General features: G+C 37.9%; 2 protein-coding genes across 4 annotated transcripts; both read left to right on the top strand.

Moving 5' to 3' along the window:
• The first annotated feature begins 5703 nt into the window (after window positions 1–5703).
• On the top strand, window positions 5704–14113 carry LOC121975417 (ruBisCO large subunit-binding protein subunit beta, chloroplastic-like). 2 transcript variants are annotated; one of them, XM_042527048.1, is made up of 15 exons: window positions 5704–5856; window positions 6373–6618; window positions 6715–6840; window positions 11273–11410; window positions 11493–11588; window positions 11707–11949; window positions 12064–12298; window positions 12398–12567; window positions 12650–12727; window positions 12861–12932; window positions 13014–13118; window positions 13203–13295; window positions 13382–13474; window positions 13629–13752; window positions 13835–14113. In XM_042527048.1, exons 2-15 carry the CDS (start codon window positions 6376–6378, stop codon window positions 13846–13848), a joined length of 1830 nt encoding a protein of 609 aa, XP_042382982.1. In that variant the 5' UTR covers window positions 5704–5856; window positions 6373–6375; the 3' UTR covers window positions 13849–14113. The 2 variants fall into 2 exon arrangements, with proteins under 2 accessions (XP_042382982.1, XP_042382983.1); XM_042527049.1 differs by having other exon boundaries at window positions 5716–5856; window positions 6370–6618.
• Window positions 14114–14509: 396 nt separating this feature from the next.
• LOC121975419 (heat stress transcription factor A-1-like) lies at window positions 14510–20867 on the top strand. Of its 2 annotated transcripts, XM_042527051.1 has the most exons (3): window positions 14510–14995; window positions 19451–20354; window positions 20465–20867. In XM_042527051.1, exons 1-3 carry the CDS (start codon window positions 14723–14725, stop codon window positions 20530–20532), a joined length of 1245 nt encoding a protein of 414 aa, XP_042382985.1. In that variant the 5' UTR covers window positions 14510–14722; the 3' UTR covers window positions 20533–20867. The 2 variants fall into 2 exon arrangements, with proteins under 2 accessions (XP_042382985.1, XP_042382984.1); XM_042527050.1 differs by having other exon boundaries at window positions 14511–14995; window positions 19451–20867.

Below are 20867 nucleotides of genomic sequence, written 5' to 3'. Positions count from 1 at the left end.
TTTTTGTTACTCTTGAACAATTGCAACACTTTTTACTATTAATAGCAACACTTTTTATAATTTTTTAACTCGATAATACAACACTTTTTTCATTAAATGCATTATTTTTTATTAAAATTTTCACCTCTTAAATACATCACTTATTGATACATATGCAACACTTATATTTGTACTTTATTTTTTTAAAAGGTAACATTTTGCCCATTAATAGTACCACTTATTTTTTTTCACCAATATATATTACTGATAATACAATTTTATCATCTAATCAAACGCAATTGTACAAAATAAATTATCTAAAATATAATTATTGTATTTCAAAAATGGTACCACGCTAAATTTTCCTTAATAATTTTACAAAAAGCCAATATATGACATCTAAAAGTATATATAATTAGCTAAAATCCATCAATTAATATCTTTATGAATCCCCCCAAAAGGCAATCATGCATCTACAAAAAGCCAATAAATGACAATGTACATGTGGTCCACTAAATTAAGTAATCCGCCAAAAGACATTTATCCATGCATCGAACGTGCTCACCAAAAAAACATATAATGATGTCCTACAAAATAAAAAACAATAACACACGTTAATTAATTGAATACACATTATCATGCATTACACATTGAATCATTGGAAAAGTCATTCAAAACATACAAAAAACTTATTATATCCCAACATGTACACATGCATGATTGAGCCATTGTAAATAGGTATAACAACCCATTCATGTACATTTTTTTTTAAATAAACAATCATAATTAAAATATTGTAAATAAGTATAACAACTCATTCATATGTATTTTTTCAAATAAACAATCACAGTTCATCAAAAAACTAAATAATCATATCCAACTATTAAGAGTTTAGCCAGTGAAAAAAGTAATCATTTATAATCAAATTAAGATAAAAAGTAAAATTGCTAAAACATTCTTGATGATACCTTCAAGATATAAGTATTCCAAGTGGACGATACCTACATAAAAGATGTGAGATTATCAAGATACATACACGGATGATATCTTCATAATATGCTGAAGCCAAATAACTATTTATATAAGTATTCCAACAGACACAATTGAGCTTGGATCTACTAGACATTTCAACTAGTGGGTAATGAACATCTAAATTGTCATTCAAAAGTAACATGAATCAAATTAAGAAAGGAAAAAAGGACAAATGAAAACTAAATTACTTCCAAATTTCCACCAACATGAAATTTAAGGGAATGTTGTGATAGTAACCATCCATTTATCATTGTCTGAATGAACCAGTTATGTTAAGATTCCCTGACATATTACTTGATGTAAATCTGAGTATGTGACAACTTTAACTATTTGCATGTTTGTTGATAATGAGAAAAAAAAATAATGTAGAGTGACACTTGACTAAGGTACTTTAGAAAATTATTATTGAGAATACAGTGCATCTTATAAAGTAAGTGGAAGGACAATTAACAATGGATGAACTTTTAGAGGGAAAAAAGATAGATCAATAGCACACGCATTATCTAAAATTGATAGCTAACTTAGTTTATATAGAAAAAGGCAAATGCTCATGAATCATACCTGTATTGAAGGCGGTCTCAACTTAGTCTTCAAGTCTTGAACAACAGACTAGATGAGTCTTCAAGTCTCGAACAGTAGACGAGAACATAACCAAATGACCAAACTCAATAATTTCAGATAATCAGATTAGGTACAAATAACTTACAAAAAACTAAATAGAATAACATACAAAACATTTTTGAACCCAAAATAATTAAATGCATTGTGTATCAAGTTGTTGATGGGTTTGATTCTTGATTCGTAAAATATTTTGAAACTCTATAAAATATGGCTCTAATCTTGGTAGAAACACTAATGCAAGGGTGCAATGTTATTACTATTCCAATCTAATCCACCAAATCGAGATAAACATAATTAACATTGATTGAATTTAATTGCCCAAGTTAATCCAATTGCATTGACCTTAAACATGAATTAATCAATCTAAACAATCAACCAATTAGCCTCAATTACATTCACAGCTGTTACCTTCCATTTCAAATCTCAATCCTTGAGGTTAACACCCCCAATTAGCTTGTTAATCTAATAAACACTTAATTGGTGCAACAATAAGCCAAATGAATGTTCAGATTCATGTTAACAAACTGAGCAAATTTGATCTAATCCAAATTTACCTTCATCGATAGCAAAACAATGATTCCTTCTTCAATGGTAGGTCCAGTGTTAAGGTGGAAAACCCTACAGTTGGCCGGAGTATCAACGGAGTCGGCAACAACTATGGAATGGCTAGGGTGGCTACGGAGAGGATTACAGCTATAGGTGGCCAGGCATGGACTAGTGTGGTAGTCATATAAATAGGAGAAAGGGCATCTACTCCGCTGGAACAGTGGTGACGACAAGGGTTCGGGCGAAGGTGAAGCAAGCACGATAACATTTTGTGCCCATGGTGGTTGCGATGGCAGAGACGCTTGGACGAGAGGGGCAGCAGATCCGTGAGAGAGAGTGGTCGGCTCCCGTGGATTGGGAGGCTAGGGTTTGTGTTGGATCGAGTCATACGTGAGAGGGGGGAGGTGAATTGCATGGTTTTCAAAAATCGATCTTTTCACTTTTCAAATCAAAGTATAAATGTAGCAGAGAATAAATGACAAAATCATACAAACATAAGCGGTTTACTTGGTTCAGAGCCTTTGATGACTCATACTCCAAGACCCAGGTCCCGCGGACCTGATGGGTAATCCACTAAAATACCTCTTTCGGTACCTTCGAAAGAGGAAATTGAGTACAAGAAAAATTAGAACAAGTGCAACACACTACACTTGTTTTTTGCAATAATTAAATACAAGGCAAGAATTCCGTTACCAATACTTAAATGTGAGAGAGTTTGTGTGTCGGTTTGTCGGTCGTGATCGGAATTCCTCGGAGCAGTAGTCAGGTGCAACAACTTCACAGCAGAGTCGTAGCAGGAGCCCAGAGTAGTCAGAAAATCATTTGGATGCATAGAAGCTCGTATGATTGTTGCTTTTGACGCTTTGGGCGAGCATCCTTAAAAATAGCTTGGAAGGCCCCTTCCATAGCCATTGAAGGTGCCTCCAACTCGAGAAATCTGATCCTGAACAACCCTACTTCTATCCGCGACGAGGTCTGAATTCTATCCCACGGAAGGCGCCTTCCATGAACAGTATGAAGGTGCCTTCTATAGCCATTAAAGGTGCTTTCGGGTAATGTTCATTCGAAGGCTTTTTGCTCTTTTTGCCCTACAAGTTGTATTAGTCCAAAATTAAAACATCGAACCTGCAAAATAAAGTTAGCACAGTGAAAAATAAAAAGTAGTAATTAGTTCTTGTCCTCCCACAACCAGGAACTAGTGAAGATCTTAGATTAGGGATCCAAAATGGACCTAACCTGAACTGACGCCTATTGTCCCTCAACCGGGATGCGTTCTCACAAAGTTACTCATCTTTATTGACTTACCTTTACTTATCATCTTGCAATTGGTTTGACTAGTCTTTTGACCCATCAGGTCTTCATGCCAGTTGTCCGGTCCACAGACCCAACTGAACTTTTGCAGTTGTCTGGTTCCGTGGATCTAACCGAACTTCCTACCAGATATTCGATCAGCCTATTGACCTATCTAGACTTCGCACCAGCAATCCAACCCCGCGGACCTAACTGGATTTCAGCTTGGTGTCCGGTCCATTGGACTTGTCAATTCCTACACACTTGGTAACACAATTAGATCATAAATCACCTAACTTAACTCACTTGTCATTCATCAAAACCTGAGTTAGACCATTAGTGTAAAATACACCAACAGTTTGAAGTGAAGTGGAAGAGATAGGGCGGCGATGGTTCTCACTCGACCGACGACGAGAGGGCGATGCAAGAGGGAGGCAACGGTGGTGAATCGGGGAAAGAGGAAGAGGAATTGGGGAAATAGAAAGAAATCGGGAGAGGAGAGAAATCAAACTTAGGGTTTTGATTATAACTTATGTATTATATTATAACGCTTCTAAAAAGTATTGTCTTTTCTAATAACAAGTGCAACACTTCTAAAAGATGTGTTACATTTTAGTTATAATGCAACACTTATTTGGAAGTGTTGCATCTTCTTTCTAAAATTTGATATATGATAACACTTACTGAAGTGTTGCTCCTAAAGTAATACGTTAGGCTCATTTTGTAGTAGTGCAAACTGTCAATACCCAAATTTATATTTGGAGTAATGGATTTATTTTGATTCTCTATTTGTGAATCTATAGATTGCATGATAACTGTGAGCACCTCATTAGAAATTTGATCTTCCCTGCATTGATAAGGTCATCAATTAACCATATTACAAACAAAATTTTTATTAATATTAAAAAAAAACACATTAATCAAGTAAAGTTAATATATCATTAAAAAGGTATCTTACTAAAATTGTACTATAAATCTTTTAAGATCTATTTAAAAGAAACAATTGTTTATAAGATAAATCCAAAATTAGTGATTTGATTTAAAGAGTTAAATAAAGATATTTAAAAATCATAAATGTTATTCTTCCTACAAATTCATAATACTAATATATAAAAGAGCAAAAGATAACTAAAATATAGTAGAAGACAACATACATCTCTAGGTTAATTACAGTAAAAAGTTTCACCCTCGGTAAGAATTTAAGTCTTGCTTGTGTTTTGGAGTTTTTCTTGAATGATTGCAATTTCCGGAACAGTGTCCAAAGTTTTGAAGCTACTGGAACATTGATTTACAACAAATCAAAGCGCAAACTTCATTTACAAGGATGGTTTGTACTGCAGGAAGCTTTGAGCTCTGAACCAAATAAATAACATACCTCGCTCGACCGTTGCAATAGGAAATGGTGCGGAGGAAGGTTGTATTTCACCGGTTAGGACTTCGGAGGGGAGGATCGTTTATCTTGGTCGAGTTCTTGTACTGTGCTACAACGAATGAAATACATTGAGTTGCTGAATCGGGCTGCACTGTGGTGTTTAGGTTTAGGTTTGACGAAGAAGATGCACCGCCCATCGACATTGGTTCGGGCGCACGTTAGGAAGAGAAATCAATCATCGCACAGTGCTGCAACGTCGGAAACACGTTGAGTTGTTGCACCATGCGTTTGAAGAAGAAGATAAACCGTGCTGTGTTTAGGTTTAGGTTTGACGAAGAAGATGCACTATCGTCAATCGTCGATGTTGGTTTAGACACACTTTGGGAAGATAAATCGCGTGGTTCGAATGCATGCGACAGCTAGGGTGGAAAAGACAGATAGCCACGAGAGAGGTGGAGGGTAAAATCTATATCCCATACATGAATTAGTTATTTTAGAAGTTATGTAAGTGAAATAGGTATTTTCTAAACTTATATAAGTGGTTGAGTAAAATGCTTTTGTTAACATGTCCTTAACTCAATATAAATCAATAGTATTGTTCTTTAATTTATTTATTAAATAAAATTAAAATACAATTTTATATTCAGATAATCAAAATTTAAAATATTAATTCAATTCAACATTTAAAATTTTGGGGGATTTGATAATAAAAAAAATAAAACGTGTGATTTGATTATTTAAGAATTTAGCGTGGCTATTTTTTTTTTAAAAGGTCTAAATATATTTGTTTTTTCATTTTTACCTGAGTGACATTAGAATTTCCTTCCCTTTTCTAGATAGTTCCACAAAACTGTCCCGATCCAACGGCTGAGATGGTTCCGAACCTTCTCGAGCTCCAATGAAACGCAAGCCCTTCTCTCGTAAAACCCCATCCGCCTCACCTTCCTATCTCTCTATCTGAATCGCCTGCAGAAACTCTCCCGAGAGACCTAGCCCTATCCACTCGAATCCCATCGGTACGTAATCTCCAAGCTCCTGTATTGACGCTTGAGCTAGTCAAGTTCTGGATTTTTGGTTGAGATCCTTTACCTAAAACTTTGTTGAAACTCTCCTGTATCGACGTTTCCGTTTGTGCAAGAAGCTTAAACTTGGCTTAGTAGGAAGTTTGTCTGCACTTTACCTTATTTATTAATTATTTAGTATTGTGCTGTTTCTACTGCTTAAATTTAGATCTATACATTTGTGGTATGGTTTATCATGCTTCTGTCTGTTTAGATAGTTTGCTGTGGGAAATTTGAATATGCTGCTGTTGGGTTGCTTCTACATTACCAGATGTCCTTTATTAATCAAAAACTGTATAAAATAAATGTTCGCAGATCATTCCTGGACCTCTAGATGTTGTTGTAAACCTGAATTTATATATTTGTGGATGGCCCTTTAAGCTCTAGATGTGAATCTTAGATTTTCTGTTTTGTTTTATTTTAATTTATTCTATTTTTGAGATAATTTGATTTTATGTTTCTCATCAGCAGGCAATGGCTTCCACTTTCTATGCAATGTCTACTTTTGGCGCTGTTGCTTCTCCAGGAAACTTTGGAACGGACAAGAAGTTAGCTTCTAGACAGAAGCTTTCTTCTCTTGCTTCTGTAACACCTGGTCTACTTATCAGCGACAGGAGGCACAGCTTCAGTTCTCTGAGAAGTCGCAACTCTAAGATTAATGCTATGGCCAAGGAGTTATACTTCAATAAAGATGGATCAGCAATTAAAAAGCTACAGGTATGTTATGTAAATTGTAAACATTTCCCAGTATGTATCTCATTGACTACTAGATGTTTTTTTTTGTTTCTAATACTCCATTAATGGTGTCATCAGACCGGTGTAAACAAGCTAGCAGATCTTGTTGGCGTTACTCTTGGGCCAAAGGGCAGAAATGTTGTCTTGGAAAGCAAGTATGGATCACCTAAGATTGTCAATGATGGTGTTACAGTAGCAAAAGAGGTGGGCAAATCCTTCATCTGATGCCTATGATATCATGATTTTCTCCATAATTTGTCTGATATAGTTATTTTTAACTCATTACATCCCTACGTTATGAATGATTGACTGCCTTGTGTTCCATTTATGGGAATTTTGTGGTTGGTTTTTTCTTTTCGTAAAAGTATAATGTGCTAGTATCACGATCATGCTAGTTAAGGTGAAGTTGCTTATACTAGTTGAACATTTTATATTTTGTAACACAACAATCTCTCTTTACTCACTTCTTTTAACTTGTCCTTAGGCAAACAAGCCTAGCAGCAAGTTTATATTCATTATTCGGAGATGTTGTGGAAGTTTCATTGTCTTCTACTTAAATGTTTGTTCTAGTAGCTAAATGTTTGCTCTAGTAGTTCTATATTTTCTTGCTAAACTTATATGGTTCTTCACAAAGTTACAAATTTTATATTGTCAAATCATGCGGTCTCACACCAGCAAGAGAAGGTATAATATTGGATGGCATACTATGCAATACTGCCTGCTTTGTGTGAATGATGGACCTCCTGATACAAGTTCATTTTGGATGTTTGTCTTTCATTGGATTGATACATCTGCATTGGCAGCATGGTCTGCTGCAATTTTATTTTGTTCTTCTTGGATGATTCGAGGATTATTATTATTATTATTATTGGTAAATTTTTTTTTTTGGGGTAATTTTTGGTTTTTTTTATATTTAAGGTATTTTTGGTAATTTTGATCTTTTGTATTTTTTTTTAATTTTGAGTCCGTTTAGGGATTTTAAGATTTTATTTTTTTTAATTTTCTATTAGGATTTTTTTAATTTCTTTGCATCTTAGGAATTAGGGTTTATATGTTAAGATTTTTTTCCTTTCTTTCCATTTTAGAAATTGGGGTTTAGAATTTTTTTTTCTTTTCTTTGTGTCTTCAGTTTGGAGTCTATATAAACAATTGTTTCAGTTGTAAGGGAGGTTTTTTGAGATTAATAATATTTATCAACAGTATTGTTTATTTTCCTATTTCTTGGTATTTCTTGTCAAATCAACAAATTGTAGAAGATTGCTTCCCGTATTCGTGCGCGAATCAACAGATTCAATAGCCTATAAGATAATCGCTATTGCGTCTGACATCAGTTATCGCTCACCCTTAGCGGTTCAGTATTGCTAGCTCGTGATTAATAAATCATGAGGGACATTTTTGTTCTAGCACAACAACTCTGGGAGAGGTCAGACACTCGACGAGACATTTTATTCCCATTGGGAATTGACCTCAAGACCTATTAGAGCAAACACCCATGCAAATACCAATTGCACCAACCTGGGGGGCATGGTATTAGGGCTTTTTAGATCCCATGGATGGTCGTTGTGTTCGTGATCATGGTCGCAACAGGTAGGTTTTGGCTCAGGAAGCCTCGCACCGTGGTCGTAGCATGTAGGATGAGATTCAAGATCAATAAATCACAGTTAACTAGTGTCTAGTGGCACAAGATCTTAAAAAAATGTAGATCCGCTACATTAACGACCCTCCTAGTGCCGACCCCACAGATATGGAGGGAGGTACATGCAAGTACATAGGCGTCGGGCGCATGGTGGGAGTAAACCTCAGGTCGTCAGTTCCTGAGAATCGATCCCTGGATATTACGCTAGAGATGCCATGCGCCTATCGTCTGTGCTACGCCCACAAGATCTTAAAGATTATGAGGTATGTGGTCGAGGTCCCGACTCACACTGTGATCATAATGCCAGATATCTTAAAGGTTGTAAGTTCGTTTATCATAATTTTACTTCCACTTCTGGAAACTCCTATCGAAGGTGTGATAGAGAGGAATGATATGAAGATATTGGATTTTCAGCTAATCTTCTTGGTTTCTGGTACATCACAGACTGAGAAATTCGTTGATTGACTTAATGAAGAGAAAATTTTTTATTATGAGGAAGTAGTTGATCAGGTGAAAGTAAAATTAGTTGCTTTCAAACTCAGAGGTCTAGCAACGGCATGGTAGGAGCAATAGTGACATTCACGAGACCAACAAGGTAAGGTCAAGATCATGGATCACTTTCTTCTCTTTGGTTACACTCAAACTTTGTTTCGGGGATGATTAGGTTTTGCCATGGAGGACGATAGCTTCGACGCTGGAGATGACTTGGACGGATTCGAAGATGATTTGAAGGAGGAATTTGACCCAGAAAAGTATCAAGATGAAGAAGAGTTTGATGAAGAGGACCAGGATGATGAGGATGAATTTTCGTTGTTCGAAGGACGATAGCTTTGACGCCCGCGATGACCTAGACGGATTTGAAGATGATTTGGAGGAGGAATTTGATCCAGTAGAGTACCAAGATGAAGAAGAGTTTGATGAAGAGGACCAGGATGAAGAGGATGAGTTTTTGTTGTTCGGAGGACAATAGCCTCAACGCTCGAGATGACCTGGAGATATTCGAAGATGATTTGGAGGAGGAATTTGACCCAGAAGAGTACCAAGATGATGAAGAGTTTGATGAAGAGGACCAAGATGAAGAGGATGGGTTTTTGTTGTTCGGAGGAGGAATAGGGTAGAATTCGGAAAACCTTGATCAAGCTCCCCACATTCCTGGACTCTTAGCTAGTCCAACTTCTTTCGGACTTTTTTGTTGGCAGCAACAGCGAGAAGTGGAAACCATCACAAAGTGAGGCTTGATACAGTGACACTGAAGATGATCTCCAAATTGTGCTGATGATAGCAATCATGGACCTCTTGGGGCTGAGAGGCATAATTTGGTTGGGATCGATGATAACAATGAAGAATCCAGATTTGAAAGTGTTTTTGAGTGCAGAGGAGCACAATTGCATATACTCCGTGGAATGGAAGAATTAATGCCCTCCATTGGCACATCTGTCCCAACTCCAGCAGTCCCTGTGCTTACTCTTTGCCAATCAGAATCTTCAGTTCAAAACATTGGCCGTGTCTTCACTAATCCATCAGACATACAAACTTCACTTGCCGAAGATCCATCAGACTCACAAGCCTCACTTGCTGAAGATGACACCTTTTCTAAAATTTTAAACAAGGAAATTGATACTATTCCAAAGACATATTTAATCTCTATTTCGAATGATGGGAAAATTTGGAACTAACTTCTACTTCCGATAGATGTAACAGCTTCTACTAAAGAACAAGTTTCTGGCAATGGAATCAGTTCTCCATCTATAACCCTGAAACTCACTGAACTAGTGTCCGTGAAGATCAGTTGATGGGTCAGCTCCATCTTGTTTCTTCAACATTGACCATTCTAGTTGTACCGTCCCCATCATTGACAACCACTTTAGCTCGTGGAGGAAATAATCCACTCGTTGCTTTGGGGACACAAGGTGGGACTATTGATGTTGTCGATATTTCTGCTACAGAAGTTGCAGATTATCTTGGCACATTCCATCATGAATTTCTTTTCATTGTATAGGAGGGTATTGATGCGCTTGATGAAGTCATTTACCATATAAAAACATATGATGTAACTACAATTAGGACAAGCACTCTAATGTTTCTAATGTCCTGGAAAATTAAATCATTAGGAGTGAAGATAGTTCTTTCTGGTGAAGGTTTTGAGGTGAAAGTCTTGCTAATAGATTTTGTTGATTTAGGGCCAGAGGATCTTCCTCTTGGGCTAGCACTACTTTAAATTCGAGGATAAATTCTTTTCAACCCAAGGATGAAGGAGGATCTGAAGATTTTTATTATTATTTTTGATAATTTTTATTATTTTTTGGGTAAGTTTTGTTTTTTTAATATTTAGGATATTTTTGATTTTGAATCCGTTTAGAGATTTTAGGATTCTTTCTGTTAGAATTTCTTTTCTTTGCATATTAAGAATTGTGATCTATATGTTAGAATTTCTTTCCTTTGCATCTTAGGAGTTTTTGTGTCTTAGGTTTGGAGTCTATATAAATAATTATTTGGGTTGATCTAAGGGAGTTTTTTTTGGGATTAATAATATTTATCGCAATGCCGTTTATTTTTTTATTTTATGGTATTCCTCTTCGAATCAACTAGTTCTAGAAGATTGCTTTCAGTATTCGTGCACGAATCAACAAATTCAATAGACCCCAGGATAATTGCTATCCCACCTGGGATCATATTTCATGGAAATGTTTTTGATTGATGTCTATTGGCTGTGTAGCTGACATGAAAAATATGTTAGGTGCTAACAACTAACTTTGCATTACTATCGTTTGAGCTGCTTTTTACTTGTTTGTTTCCCTTCTAGATAATTTCACTTTGTTTTATTAAAACTATTTGTGAGGGTCTATCTGCTCATAATTTTCTAGCTGCTATCCTTCACTGGTAGAATTGTCCTTTTTTGTCCATTCTGGAAAAAGCAATTTGATACTGCTTTGCATCTTGTTTGATCTTTATTATATTTAATTGTGATATTGGATCCTTTGCAACTCCAACTGATAATAGGTTGAGCTAGAGGATCCTGTTGAGAACATCGGTGTCAAACTAGTCAGACAAGCGGCTGCCAAGACTAATGATTTGGCCGGGGATGGGACAACTACATCTGTTGTTCTTGCTCAAGGAATGATTGCTGAAGGTGTTAAGGTACACCATCCTGGTCATAGTCCGTGTAGTTGCTTGTGGATTGATTTTCCCTGCTGATCACTTAAATGCACATCTCATGCAGGTAGTTGCAGCTGGTGCTAATCCTGTTCAAATTACCCGTGGTATTGAAAAAACTGCCAAAGCTCTAGTTGCTGAACTTAAGAAGATGTCTAAAGAGGTAGGCTGGTCTTTCTGTCAGATTGTTTCAGTTGCCTTCAAATGTGAAATCAAACTAACTATAGTCTAAAGTTAGTAATGATATCAACAGTTCTAATTATGCAATCTTTGTGATACAGGTTGAAGACAGTGAACTCGCAGATGTTGCCTCTGTTAGTGCTGGTAACAATTATGAAATAGGAAATATGGTAGCCGAGGCAATGAACAAGGTTGGGAGGAAGGGTGTAGTTACTCTTGAAGAAGGGAAAAGTGCTGAAAACAATCTGTATGTTGTTGAGGGAATGCAATTTGATCGAGGATATATTTCCCCATACTTCGTGACAGACAGTGAAAAGATGACTGCTGAGTATGAGAATTGCAAGGTTTTAATCTTATTATGATAAGTTACTACATTTTTTTGGCTTGGATGCTCCTTTTGAGGTTAATGTATGACTTACTGTAAGCTTGTATTAAGTCATATCTTCTTGTATCTTCAGTTGCTTCTTGTTGACAAGAAGATCACAAATGCAAGAGATCTTATCAGTGTGTTGGAAGATGCTATAAGAGGGGGATATCCAGTAGTCATAATTGCAGAAGATATTGAACAAGAAGCTCTAGCAACACTTGTTGTGAATAAATTAAGAGGGGCATTGAAAATTGCCGCACTAAAAGCTCCTGGATTTGGGGAGCGCAAAAGTCAGTATCTTGATGACATGGCAATATTGACAGGAGGTTGGTATATTTGCTTTCTTTATAATTTTAGTTAAGATATACTCTGTTTGCATTTACACTATCCTTCCCAAGATTCTTACAGCATTTTGATTCGTGCAGCTACTGTGATCAGAGATGAGGTTGGTCTCTCCCTGGATAAAGCTGACAAAGACGTCTTGGGTACTGTTGCCAAGATTGTACTTACTAAAGATTCAACCACCATAGTTGGTGATGGGAGTACGCAGGAGGAAGTCAATAAAAGAGTAGCACAGATCAGAAACCTGATTGAGGTTGGATTGTAGGGAAAGGATATATGCTTTTTTTACTATATAAAAAATTCCAAGTTACTAGCTGTATTGAGTATATACATAGGTTGCGGAGCAAGAATATGAGAAGGAAAAGCTCAACGAGAGAATAGCAAAACTATCTGGTGGTGTTGCTGTCATTCAGGCATGCTGAATTTTTTTTTCTTTGTTTTTTTTTTGAGGTTTCAGTATATTATTTGTTTCTGTGTTGTTCCTACTGACCTCAATATTTGTGTGGTATTTTGGCTTACTTTGTCTTGTATCTCAAACTTGTGCAGGTCGGAGCACAGACTGAAACAGAACTAAAAGAGAAGAAATTGAGAGTTGAAGATGCTCTTAATGCTACAAAGGTAAATCTTATGGCTGATAAATTTGTAATCTATGGTATGCTTTAAGATTGTATTTCAATCACCTTCTATTTTTATGTTTAGGCGGCTGTGGAGGAGGGTATTGTTGTTGGTGGTGGGTGTGCCTTGTTGAGGCTTTCATCCAATGTTGATGCCATCAAGGAAACTCTTGAAAATGACGAGCAAAAGGTTCGCATTCCACTTGAATGAAAAAAAAAAATGCTTTACCCATGTGCAGTAGTAAAAATAATGTTAACGTGATACAACTTGCAGGTTGGAGCAGATATAGTTAAGAAGGCTTTGAGTTACCCTCTGAAGTTGATTGCTAAAAATGCCGGTGTCAATGGAAGTGTAGTCACTGAAAAGGTAAGCTTTTTTTTCTTCTTCTGGTTGGTTAATTGAACTGGGTTCTTATCATCTATTATGACTATCTTGTTGGACAATTGCTTTAGGTATTGTCAAATGATAATTTCAAATTTGGTTACAATGCTGCTACTGGTAACTACGAGGACTTGATGGCAGCCGGGATAATCGATCCCACCAAGGTTTGCTCTCTTCTCATTTCTGTTTTACATTTTTTTTGCACGTCTACTTGCCGTGAAACTTAAAATGCTAGTTTAAGTATTCGGGGATAGTGTGGAGTTTCATTGCTCGCATTTGCCAAAACTAACTTGCTCTGCCGTACTTGAACGGAAACAGGTGGTGAGATGTTGCTTGGAGCATGCAGCTTCTGTAGCCAAAACTTTCCTCACTTCCGATGTAGTGGTCGTCGACATCAAGGAGCCTGAGCCTGTCCCTGCAGGAAACCCAATGGATAACTCAGGTATGGAACACTGAAACAAGATTAGGAATCTGTATCATCATCTTTGCTAAAGTATGCGCTCCTTACACACTGCTACTGGCAGGTTATGGCTACTAAATAAACCGAGAAAGGATTGATTACGCGGAGATCTTCTATTTCTGCTACAAGTCATTCATAACAACTCGGAGTAGCTTAGGGTAAAGTCGATGGGTACAGGGGTTCTATTGAGAAGCAAGTCGAGCAGAGGAAAACAGTAGGTTACATGGGAGTAGGAACTGGAAACCGCATTGTGCCTCTATATTTTTTATATGCGGATGCAATTAATTGTCATGTCAATTGCCTATTTTTATCATGAACTCTGCCTTCACATTTTTACGTACTATTCGATATGTTCTTCAATTCTGAGACTTTTGAAAACTCCTTGGGGGTAGAAAGTCACCGACTTCAGTATAACTGCAATTTTGCCAGCAGGGTAGCGATTTGGTGAGCGATCGTTGATTAGATTGCGGTCCCTGGGCTCCACCCGTGTCTACCGATGAAAAGTCCGGTAACGCAACCACACCGTCAGACTTCTGTAGCCAAACAACCCAGGATAGGATTCGCTCCAGTCTCTGTACCAATGCCTATCTGGTCGGGCCATCACGCATCAGCGATCAACCGGAATTTGTTCCCTTCAACGGTTATGATGGGATTTCTAAAGCTAGCCTACCTGGCTCCTTGGATAGGATCAGAATCATATTTCACTATCTTCTAATTGGATCCACTAAATAAAAATACCTTTTTTTTTCTATTTGATTTTTAATACAAAAAAACATTTATAAATTCTTCTGCGCCGATCTCCGGCTTCCCTTCCGCCGTCTCCGCCGCTGCCTACTTCCTTCTCCTCTGGAGTTTCCTTTTCTCGTCGCCGGAGAATAGATGCATTCACTCGGCCTAAAGCCTAATCTCGCCCCGATTCTTTTGTGATGCTTTGCGTCTCGACGAGGGAGGCATGGATGGCGCTGGAGGAGATGGGGGCGGAGCCTCCGCGAAGGAAGCCGAAGATACGACGGGTAACGCGGTTCACAGTGTCGGTGCCCCACCCCCGTTCTTGAGCAAGACGTACGAGTTGGTGGACGACCCGGCGACGGACGCCGTCGTGTCGTGGGGACCGGCCGACAACAGCTTTGTGGTGTGGAATACTACCGAATTCGCTAGAGACCTCCTCCCCAAGTTCTTCAAGCACAATAACTTCTCTAGCTTCGTTCGCCAACTGAATACCTATGTACGCCTCTTCCATTGATTCCCTTTTCATATGAAAAGTTCATGCTACACATTTCATCATACCCCTAATTTCTGGAGACCTTCTGAACCAAAATTTACTTTATGATTATATGAATTTTGTTATTATTATATGTGATTTAATGAATTTGTCAAAAGTAAAGATTTATTATTATTATTATTATGAATCAGTTTGCCTAAATTATGGTTTCAAGTCTTGTATAAGTGGGGTATCAGCTTGTGGTAGCTAGCTAAATGTCTAGAATCTAGATAAAATTGTTATCTTATCCTATATTCTCCGAAATTTTGCTAAAGCCCTTGCACATTTATCTTGTTTGGAACTTGCCAAGGGATTGAGTATCAACTGATACATGACTGCTATTGTAAGTGTCTATGAGTCAGACTGGAATTGCTATTTCATCACTATATTCTCTGAAACTTCGGTCAAGCCCTTGCACATTTATCTTGTTTGGGAGCTTGGCACTGGGAGTGAGTATCAACTGATCCATGACTGCTGTTATAAACATCTTTAAGTGAGGCTGGACAAACATAGGCCTTAGGCCTTGAGTGGTTCACCATCTAAACTGCGAAATGGGAACTTCAACATGGTTTATTCTAGGTGAGACCAATACTAATGGGGGCAAATGGACATCTAGGATGTTTATAGATTTGGTGTTTTAGTGTGATTACTTAAGGACAACTCTTAAAGAACATACAAGATTTATATGGTTGTCTTGAGCTTGGTTCTGAAAGCGGTCTCATACTATTTAATGAACACTCAACTTTTAAACTGATCAGGTGTAACAGTTGAACATAAGTGTCCCTAAAGTTTTATTTTTCTGTTTTTATATTCTCTGTATCTGTGTCACCACTTCTCTCTTTGTCATTTGATGTTGGGTAATTTAGAGGAGAGAAGCTTCTGGGGTTTTGTAGCCATTTGCTCTTTGGGATAAAAGGAAATTTTACAAGGCTATGGTACAATTCACCATAATTTATCGATCATGTGGAATTCGTATTGGGGAGATGTAAAATAAAGAATACTCTAGTTATTATAATAAAAGCGTAGTAACCAAAGCACCATATGATTGGACTTTAGTTGAATAATTAGAGTGAAAGGTATAGTAAGGAGACCAATGAACACTCTAGTTAGTGAAATAAAAATTGATTTAATTGATTTTTTAATGTTACTAAGGATATACTCCTCTATAAAACTTAATGGCCGTATAAGATTTTTAATGTAATAAAAAAAAAGTTTAATTGAAAGCAGTATTCCTTTGAGTTTCCAATTAAAAAAAAAATAGAGTGGAAGGTGTTGTGTGTGAAGATTAATGGAAAAAATTGTTAGGTAGTCCTCATGCAAGTTTATTTTTACCGACACATAATCTCACTTACTATTATTTGGTATCTACCAGTAGGATGCCATTATTAAAATTAGATCCTTAACACTTCTTAACTTGGCTTAAAGATATCATTGTTGGTGTAATCATCCCATAGTCAAGGTTGACTGGTTGACTAAGTTTGAGTGGATTCGAGCTTGAGTTTCAATGTTTGGACAATATGTGAGAAAGGTTAAGTAGGTCAAGGAAGACCGGTACTTGACTGGTAAAGTCGTAACTGCCTGACTCGAGGGTTAGGCAAAGGGAAAATCCAAGTGGGTTAGGAAGGACCGCACGTTGGCAAGGAAAGTCCAAGTGAGTCAAGGAGGACCGCACATTGTCAAGAAAAGTCCTAACTGCGGTTAGGCAAAGGAAAGTCCAAGTGGGTCAAGGAGGACTGCACGTTGACAAGGAAAATCCAAGTGGGTCAAGGAGAACCGCATGCTGGCAAGGAAAGTCCAAGTGGGTCAAGGAGGACCGCACGTTGGCAATGAAAGTCCTAATTGTGGTTAGGTAAAGGAAAAATACAAGTGGGTCAAGGAAGACTGCACTTTGGCCAAGAAAGTCCAAGTGGGTCAAGGAGACCTGCACTTTGTCAAGGAGGACTGCACATTGTCAAGGAAAGTCCTAACTGCGGTTAGGCAAAGGAAAGTCCAAGTGGGTCAAGGAGGACTGCACGTTGACAAGGAAAATCCAAGTGGGTCAAGGAGAACCGCATGTTGGCAAGGAAAGTCCAAGTGGGTCAAGGAGGACCGCACGTTGGCAATGAAAGTTCTAATTGTGGTTAGGTAAAGCAAAAGTACAAGTGGGTCAAGGAAGACTGCACTTTGGCTAAGAAAGTCCAAGTGGGTCAAGGAGGACTGTACGTTGGCAAGGAAAGTCCTAATTGCCATTAAGCAAGTAAAGTTCAACTGGATCAAGGAGAATTGCACGTTGGCAAAGGAAAGCCCTAATTGCGGTTAGGCAAAAGGAAGTCCAAGTGGGTCAAGGGGGATCACACGTTGACAAGGTAAAGTCCTAACTGCGATTAGGCAAGAGGAAAATCCAAGTGGGTTAAGGAGGACCACATTTAGTGATCAGAAGTCCAATGTGAAGTTGCCAAAGTCCAAGTGGGTCAAAAGATTGACCGTACACTTGGTGGAGAAGTCCCAACAGGTCACGGTTAACTGGAGGTTGGGCAAGGGAACCCTAGACTCGGGTTAAGTGAGTTAGGGCTGGGCAATCAATTAGGTAATCGATTGTGCCAAATCCAATCGATTGAGAGTTTGTCTTCGCGAAGCAGAAAGGGCTCAAATCAATTGAGTAATCGATCAAGGTCAAACCAATCGATCAGGTGATTGATTGGGAGAAGAAATTCGTGAAACAGAAGGTGGCTAGATCGATTGGTTAATCGATCAAGATCTGCACCAATCGATCAAGTGATCGATTGGGTGTGTTTCTTGGCAACAAACAATAGCTTCTTGATTGATCAACTGATTGATCAAGAGGAGTTTTTCGTGAAGCACAGTAGCTCCGCGTAAGAGCGTGATCGATTGAGTAATCTATTGGGAGAAGCTCGCAAGCGAACAGTGGACTTCGTAATCGATTAAGAAGGTCTGTAATCGATTGGCTAATTGATTAAGTGATGAAGAAAAGAGCCGTTATGAGGTTTGGACGGCTGGATGCGTTGGATCTAACGTGACAATCGATTGGGAGCCCTAATCCGCGAGATATAAAAGTGTCGATGAAGATTCAAACACAATTCTTCTTCTCCACTCTTCACCGCCAATCCTTGAGCTTTGGAAGACAAGTGTTATTGTACTTTTCAACCAATCAAGAGGCGTTTACAAGTTACAAGAAAGCAAGCAAGGTTTTCATTTGTATTGTGTATTTTCTTCTTGTTTGTGAGCTTGTACGAGATTTCTCCACCTCCGGAGTGTTTACGAGAAGGAGTATTTTTATAGTGGAGTGTACTCTGTGTGGATCCTTGGATTAGTCACCTTGTTGAGGTGGATACCAAGTAAATCTGGGTGTTGGTATTGCTTCGAGTGTTTTCCTCTGCAACTTATCATTGAAGAAGCGATTAGAGCTAATCACCCCCCTCTAGCTCGCTTGAGTGTCCTAACAATCATTAGAATCTATCTTGTTACAATAATACTCCATCCTATAACCTCTTAAGATTCGTTTAACAAATTCACACATTGATTATTAGAGCTGACAAATTGTGACAACGTCATTGACTTGCATCTTCACTTTAATGGAGTAGGAAATGATCTATAGGTATTTTTCAGCCTCATAGAATGTTAGGTTAAAGGCTATTAGCTATATACATGCAAGTTGATTTTCACAATACAACTTCATCTTTTCTTAAGAGCATGCCCTAACTTCATCGGGTTTATCCCAAATAAGATTACATATAGGTAGGATAATAGCCTTGTACCTTGCCATTGTCCTTGACTTGGCTATAATAGTTTACTCTTCGAAGAGATTATCTTACCTCCCAAAATGATACGGATCTTCTGTCTTTGGGAGGTTCTGCCTAATTGGCATTGTTATACCTACAATTTAAAGGCAACCTGGATTCTGATGTAAAACACTTTTCCTTAGAGCATTCTTCCAATATCATAGGATCCTGAAAGCTACTTCTAAATGATCACGGCATAGGGGACTTACGAAATTGACTAGTGACTACCTAACTGCGAATGATCATGACATTGGAGTTGGTTTATATAAAATTGAAATGTCCTGTTATCTAAAAAAAAATTCTTATCACACCTTTAAAAAAATATAAATCTGATTGGCATCAATAACTAATGCTTAATTTTGATGGAAAGAATAACTATGCTAGTTTTAAAAAGAGCAATAATTCTATTGGAATTTGAATTTAGGTCTATTCTCTGAATCAAAGATGAGATTAATTATTGAAATTAATTATGAGTAGGATGACTAGCAAATATGCAGTTAGGATATCATTGGCGTTGAATGGTTATTGTGTTTTTAGGCTTGTTGTTTAGAATTGTTGTTTTCTGGGTTTGCTTGAAATATCTATGTATTCAACCACTAACTTCTAGAATTTCTTAGTTCATGTCCAAAACCTTGTGTAGGGTTTTAAAAAAGTTGATCCTGATCGATGGGAGTTTGCCAATGAAGGTTTCTTGAGAGGACAAAAACATTTGTTGAAGTTGATCAACAGAAGAAAATCAACCCATGCACATAACCAGCAGCAGCCACAAGCACAGAATACAATTGAGGTGGGAAAATTTGGTTTGGAGGAGGAGATTGAGAGGCTTAAGAGAGACAAGAATGTGCTCATGCTGGAACTGGTTAGGCTGAGACAGCAACAGCAAAGTACTGATCAGCAGCTGAACACCATGGGCCAGCGTCTCCAAGGTATGGATCAGCGCCAACAACAAATGATGTCATTCTTAGCAAAGGCCATGCAGAGCCCTGGATTCCTAGCCCAGTTTGTGCAGCAAAATGACTGCAATAGACGCATTGTCGGAGTAAACAAAAAGCGGAATAGGAAAGACAAGCTAGAGGTTGAAAGCACAATGCAGGATGGCCAAATAGTTAAATACCAACCCTTGATAAATGAAGCAGCAAAGGCAATGTTGATGCAGATTCTAAAATTTGACACCTCACATAGGTTGGATTCCTTTGGAAACTCACAGAATTACTTGATTGACAATTTTCAATCCCCTATTGAAGCTTTTGATGGCAGAAGTCCACTAAAGAGGATATCAGGAGTTACACTATCTGAAATGCCTACAAGTTCAAACGATCCCTCCTTACCTACTAGCTCTGGGTGCTCGGCACTGCCCTCATTATCTGTGCCATCTGAAATCCAAGCTTCTAGTGTAGCAAATGTTGCTCCGACTGACATGCATAAAACGAATATATCTGGCATCATCACTCCACCCCATTCTCAACTTGGTGTCTCCGAAACTTCTCAAGTCCCTTCCATGATGCTTAATGAACATAATCATAGCTATGTAGGACAGAATGGAGGTAACTTTCCTATGAATTCTATTCCAGATTTCATGAATGAGTTGCCTGAAATTGAGACTGAAAAATTTTGTTCTGATGCTGATATGGATATATTGAATGATGATGAGAAGCTTCCAAGTGTCAGCGATCCTTTCTGGGAACAACTCTTGACCGACAACCTACTTCTGGGAGATGCTGAAGAGGTTGATTCGGGCATACATGAAACTGAGGATGCAAAGCTAGAATCTGGAATTGGTTGGGACAGTGCTCATGATATGGATCACCTCACAGAGTAGATGGGTAATTTTGCCTCACAGTCACAGACCAATAGGTAAGGCTGAAGATTTCTGACACAAATTTATACTTTCTCAAGTCTGAGCATTAGGAATGGCTGGATGCAAGTTAGAAATCATGACCATACTCATGCACTTTAAAAATATTTTCCTGCTTGCCTGTGAGTCGAGATGTGAAAGAGTTTGTTTTTGGTTTGTATGTTCAGAATGTTCCATATAATCCACATAATTTAAGATATCA

Source organism: Zingiber officinale, chromosome 4B, assembly GCF_018446385.1.
Source record: "Zingiber officinale cultivar Zhangliang chromosome 4B, Zo_v1.1, whole genome shotgun sequence".
Lineage (NCBI taxonomy): Eukaryota > Viridiplantae > Streptophyta > Magnoliopsida > Zingiberales > Zingiberaceae > Zingiber > Zingiber officinale.
Note: the sequence above shows the minus strand (reverse complement) of the source record. Positions and strands in the feature narration are given on the sequence as shown.

Excerpts from the sequence above, each read along its gene's own strand:
- LOC121975417 (XM_042527048.1), top strand. The coding sequence starts at position 6,376 with ATGGCTTCCACTTTCTATGCAATGTCTACTTTTGGCGCTGTTGCTTCT. Across the intron at positions 11,411-11,492 it reads TGATTGCTGAAGGTGTTAAG|GTAGTTGCAGCTGGTGCTAA; the intron begins GTACACCATCCT and ends CATCTCATGCAG. Across the intron at positions 12,728-12,860 it reads GTGGTGTTGCTGTCATTCAG|GTCGGAGCACAGACTGAAAC; the intron begins GCATGCTGAATT and ends AAACTTGTGCAG.
- LOC121975419 (XM_042527050.1), top strand. The coding sequence starts at position 14,723 with ATGGATGGCGCTGGAGGAGATGGGGGCGGAGCCTCCGCGAAGGAAGCC. Across the intron at positions 14,996-19,450 it reads TTCGCCAACTGAATACCTAT|GGTTTTAAAAAAGTTGATCC; the intron begins GTACGCCTCTTC and ends AACCTTGTGTAG.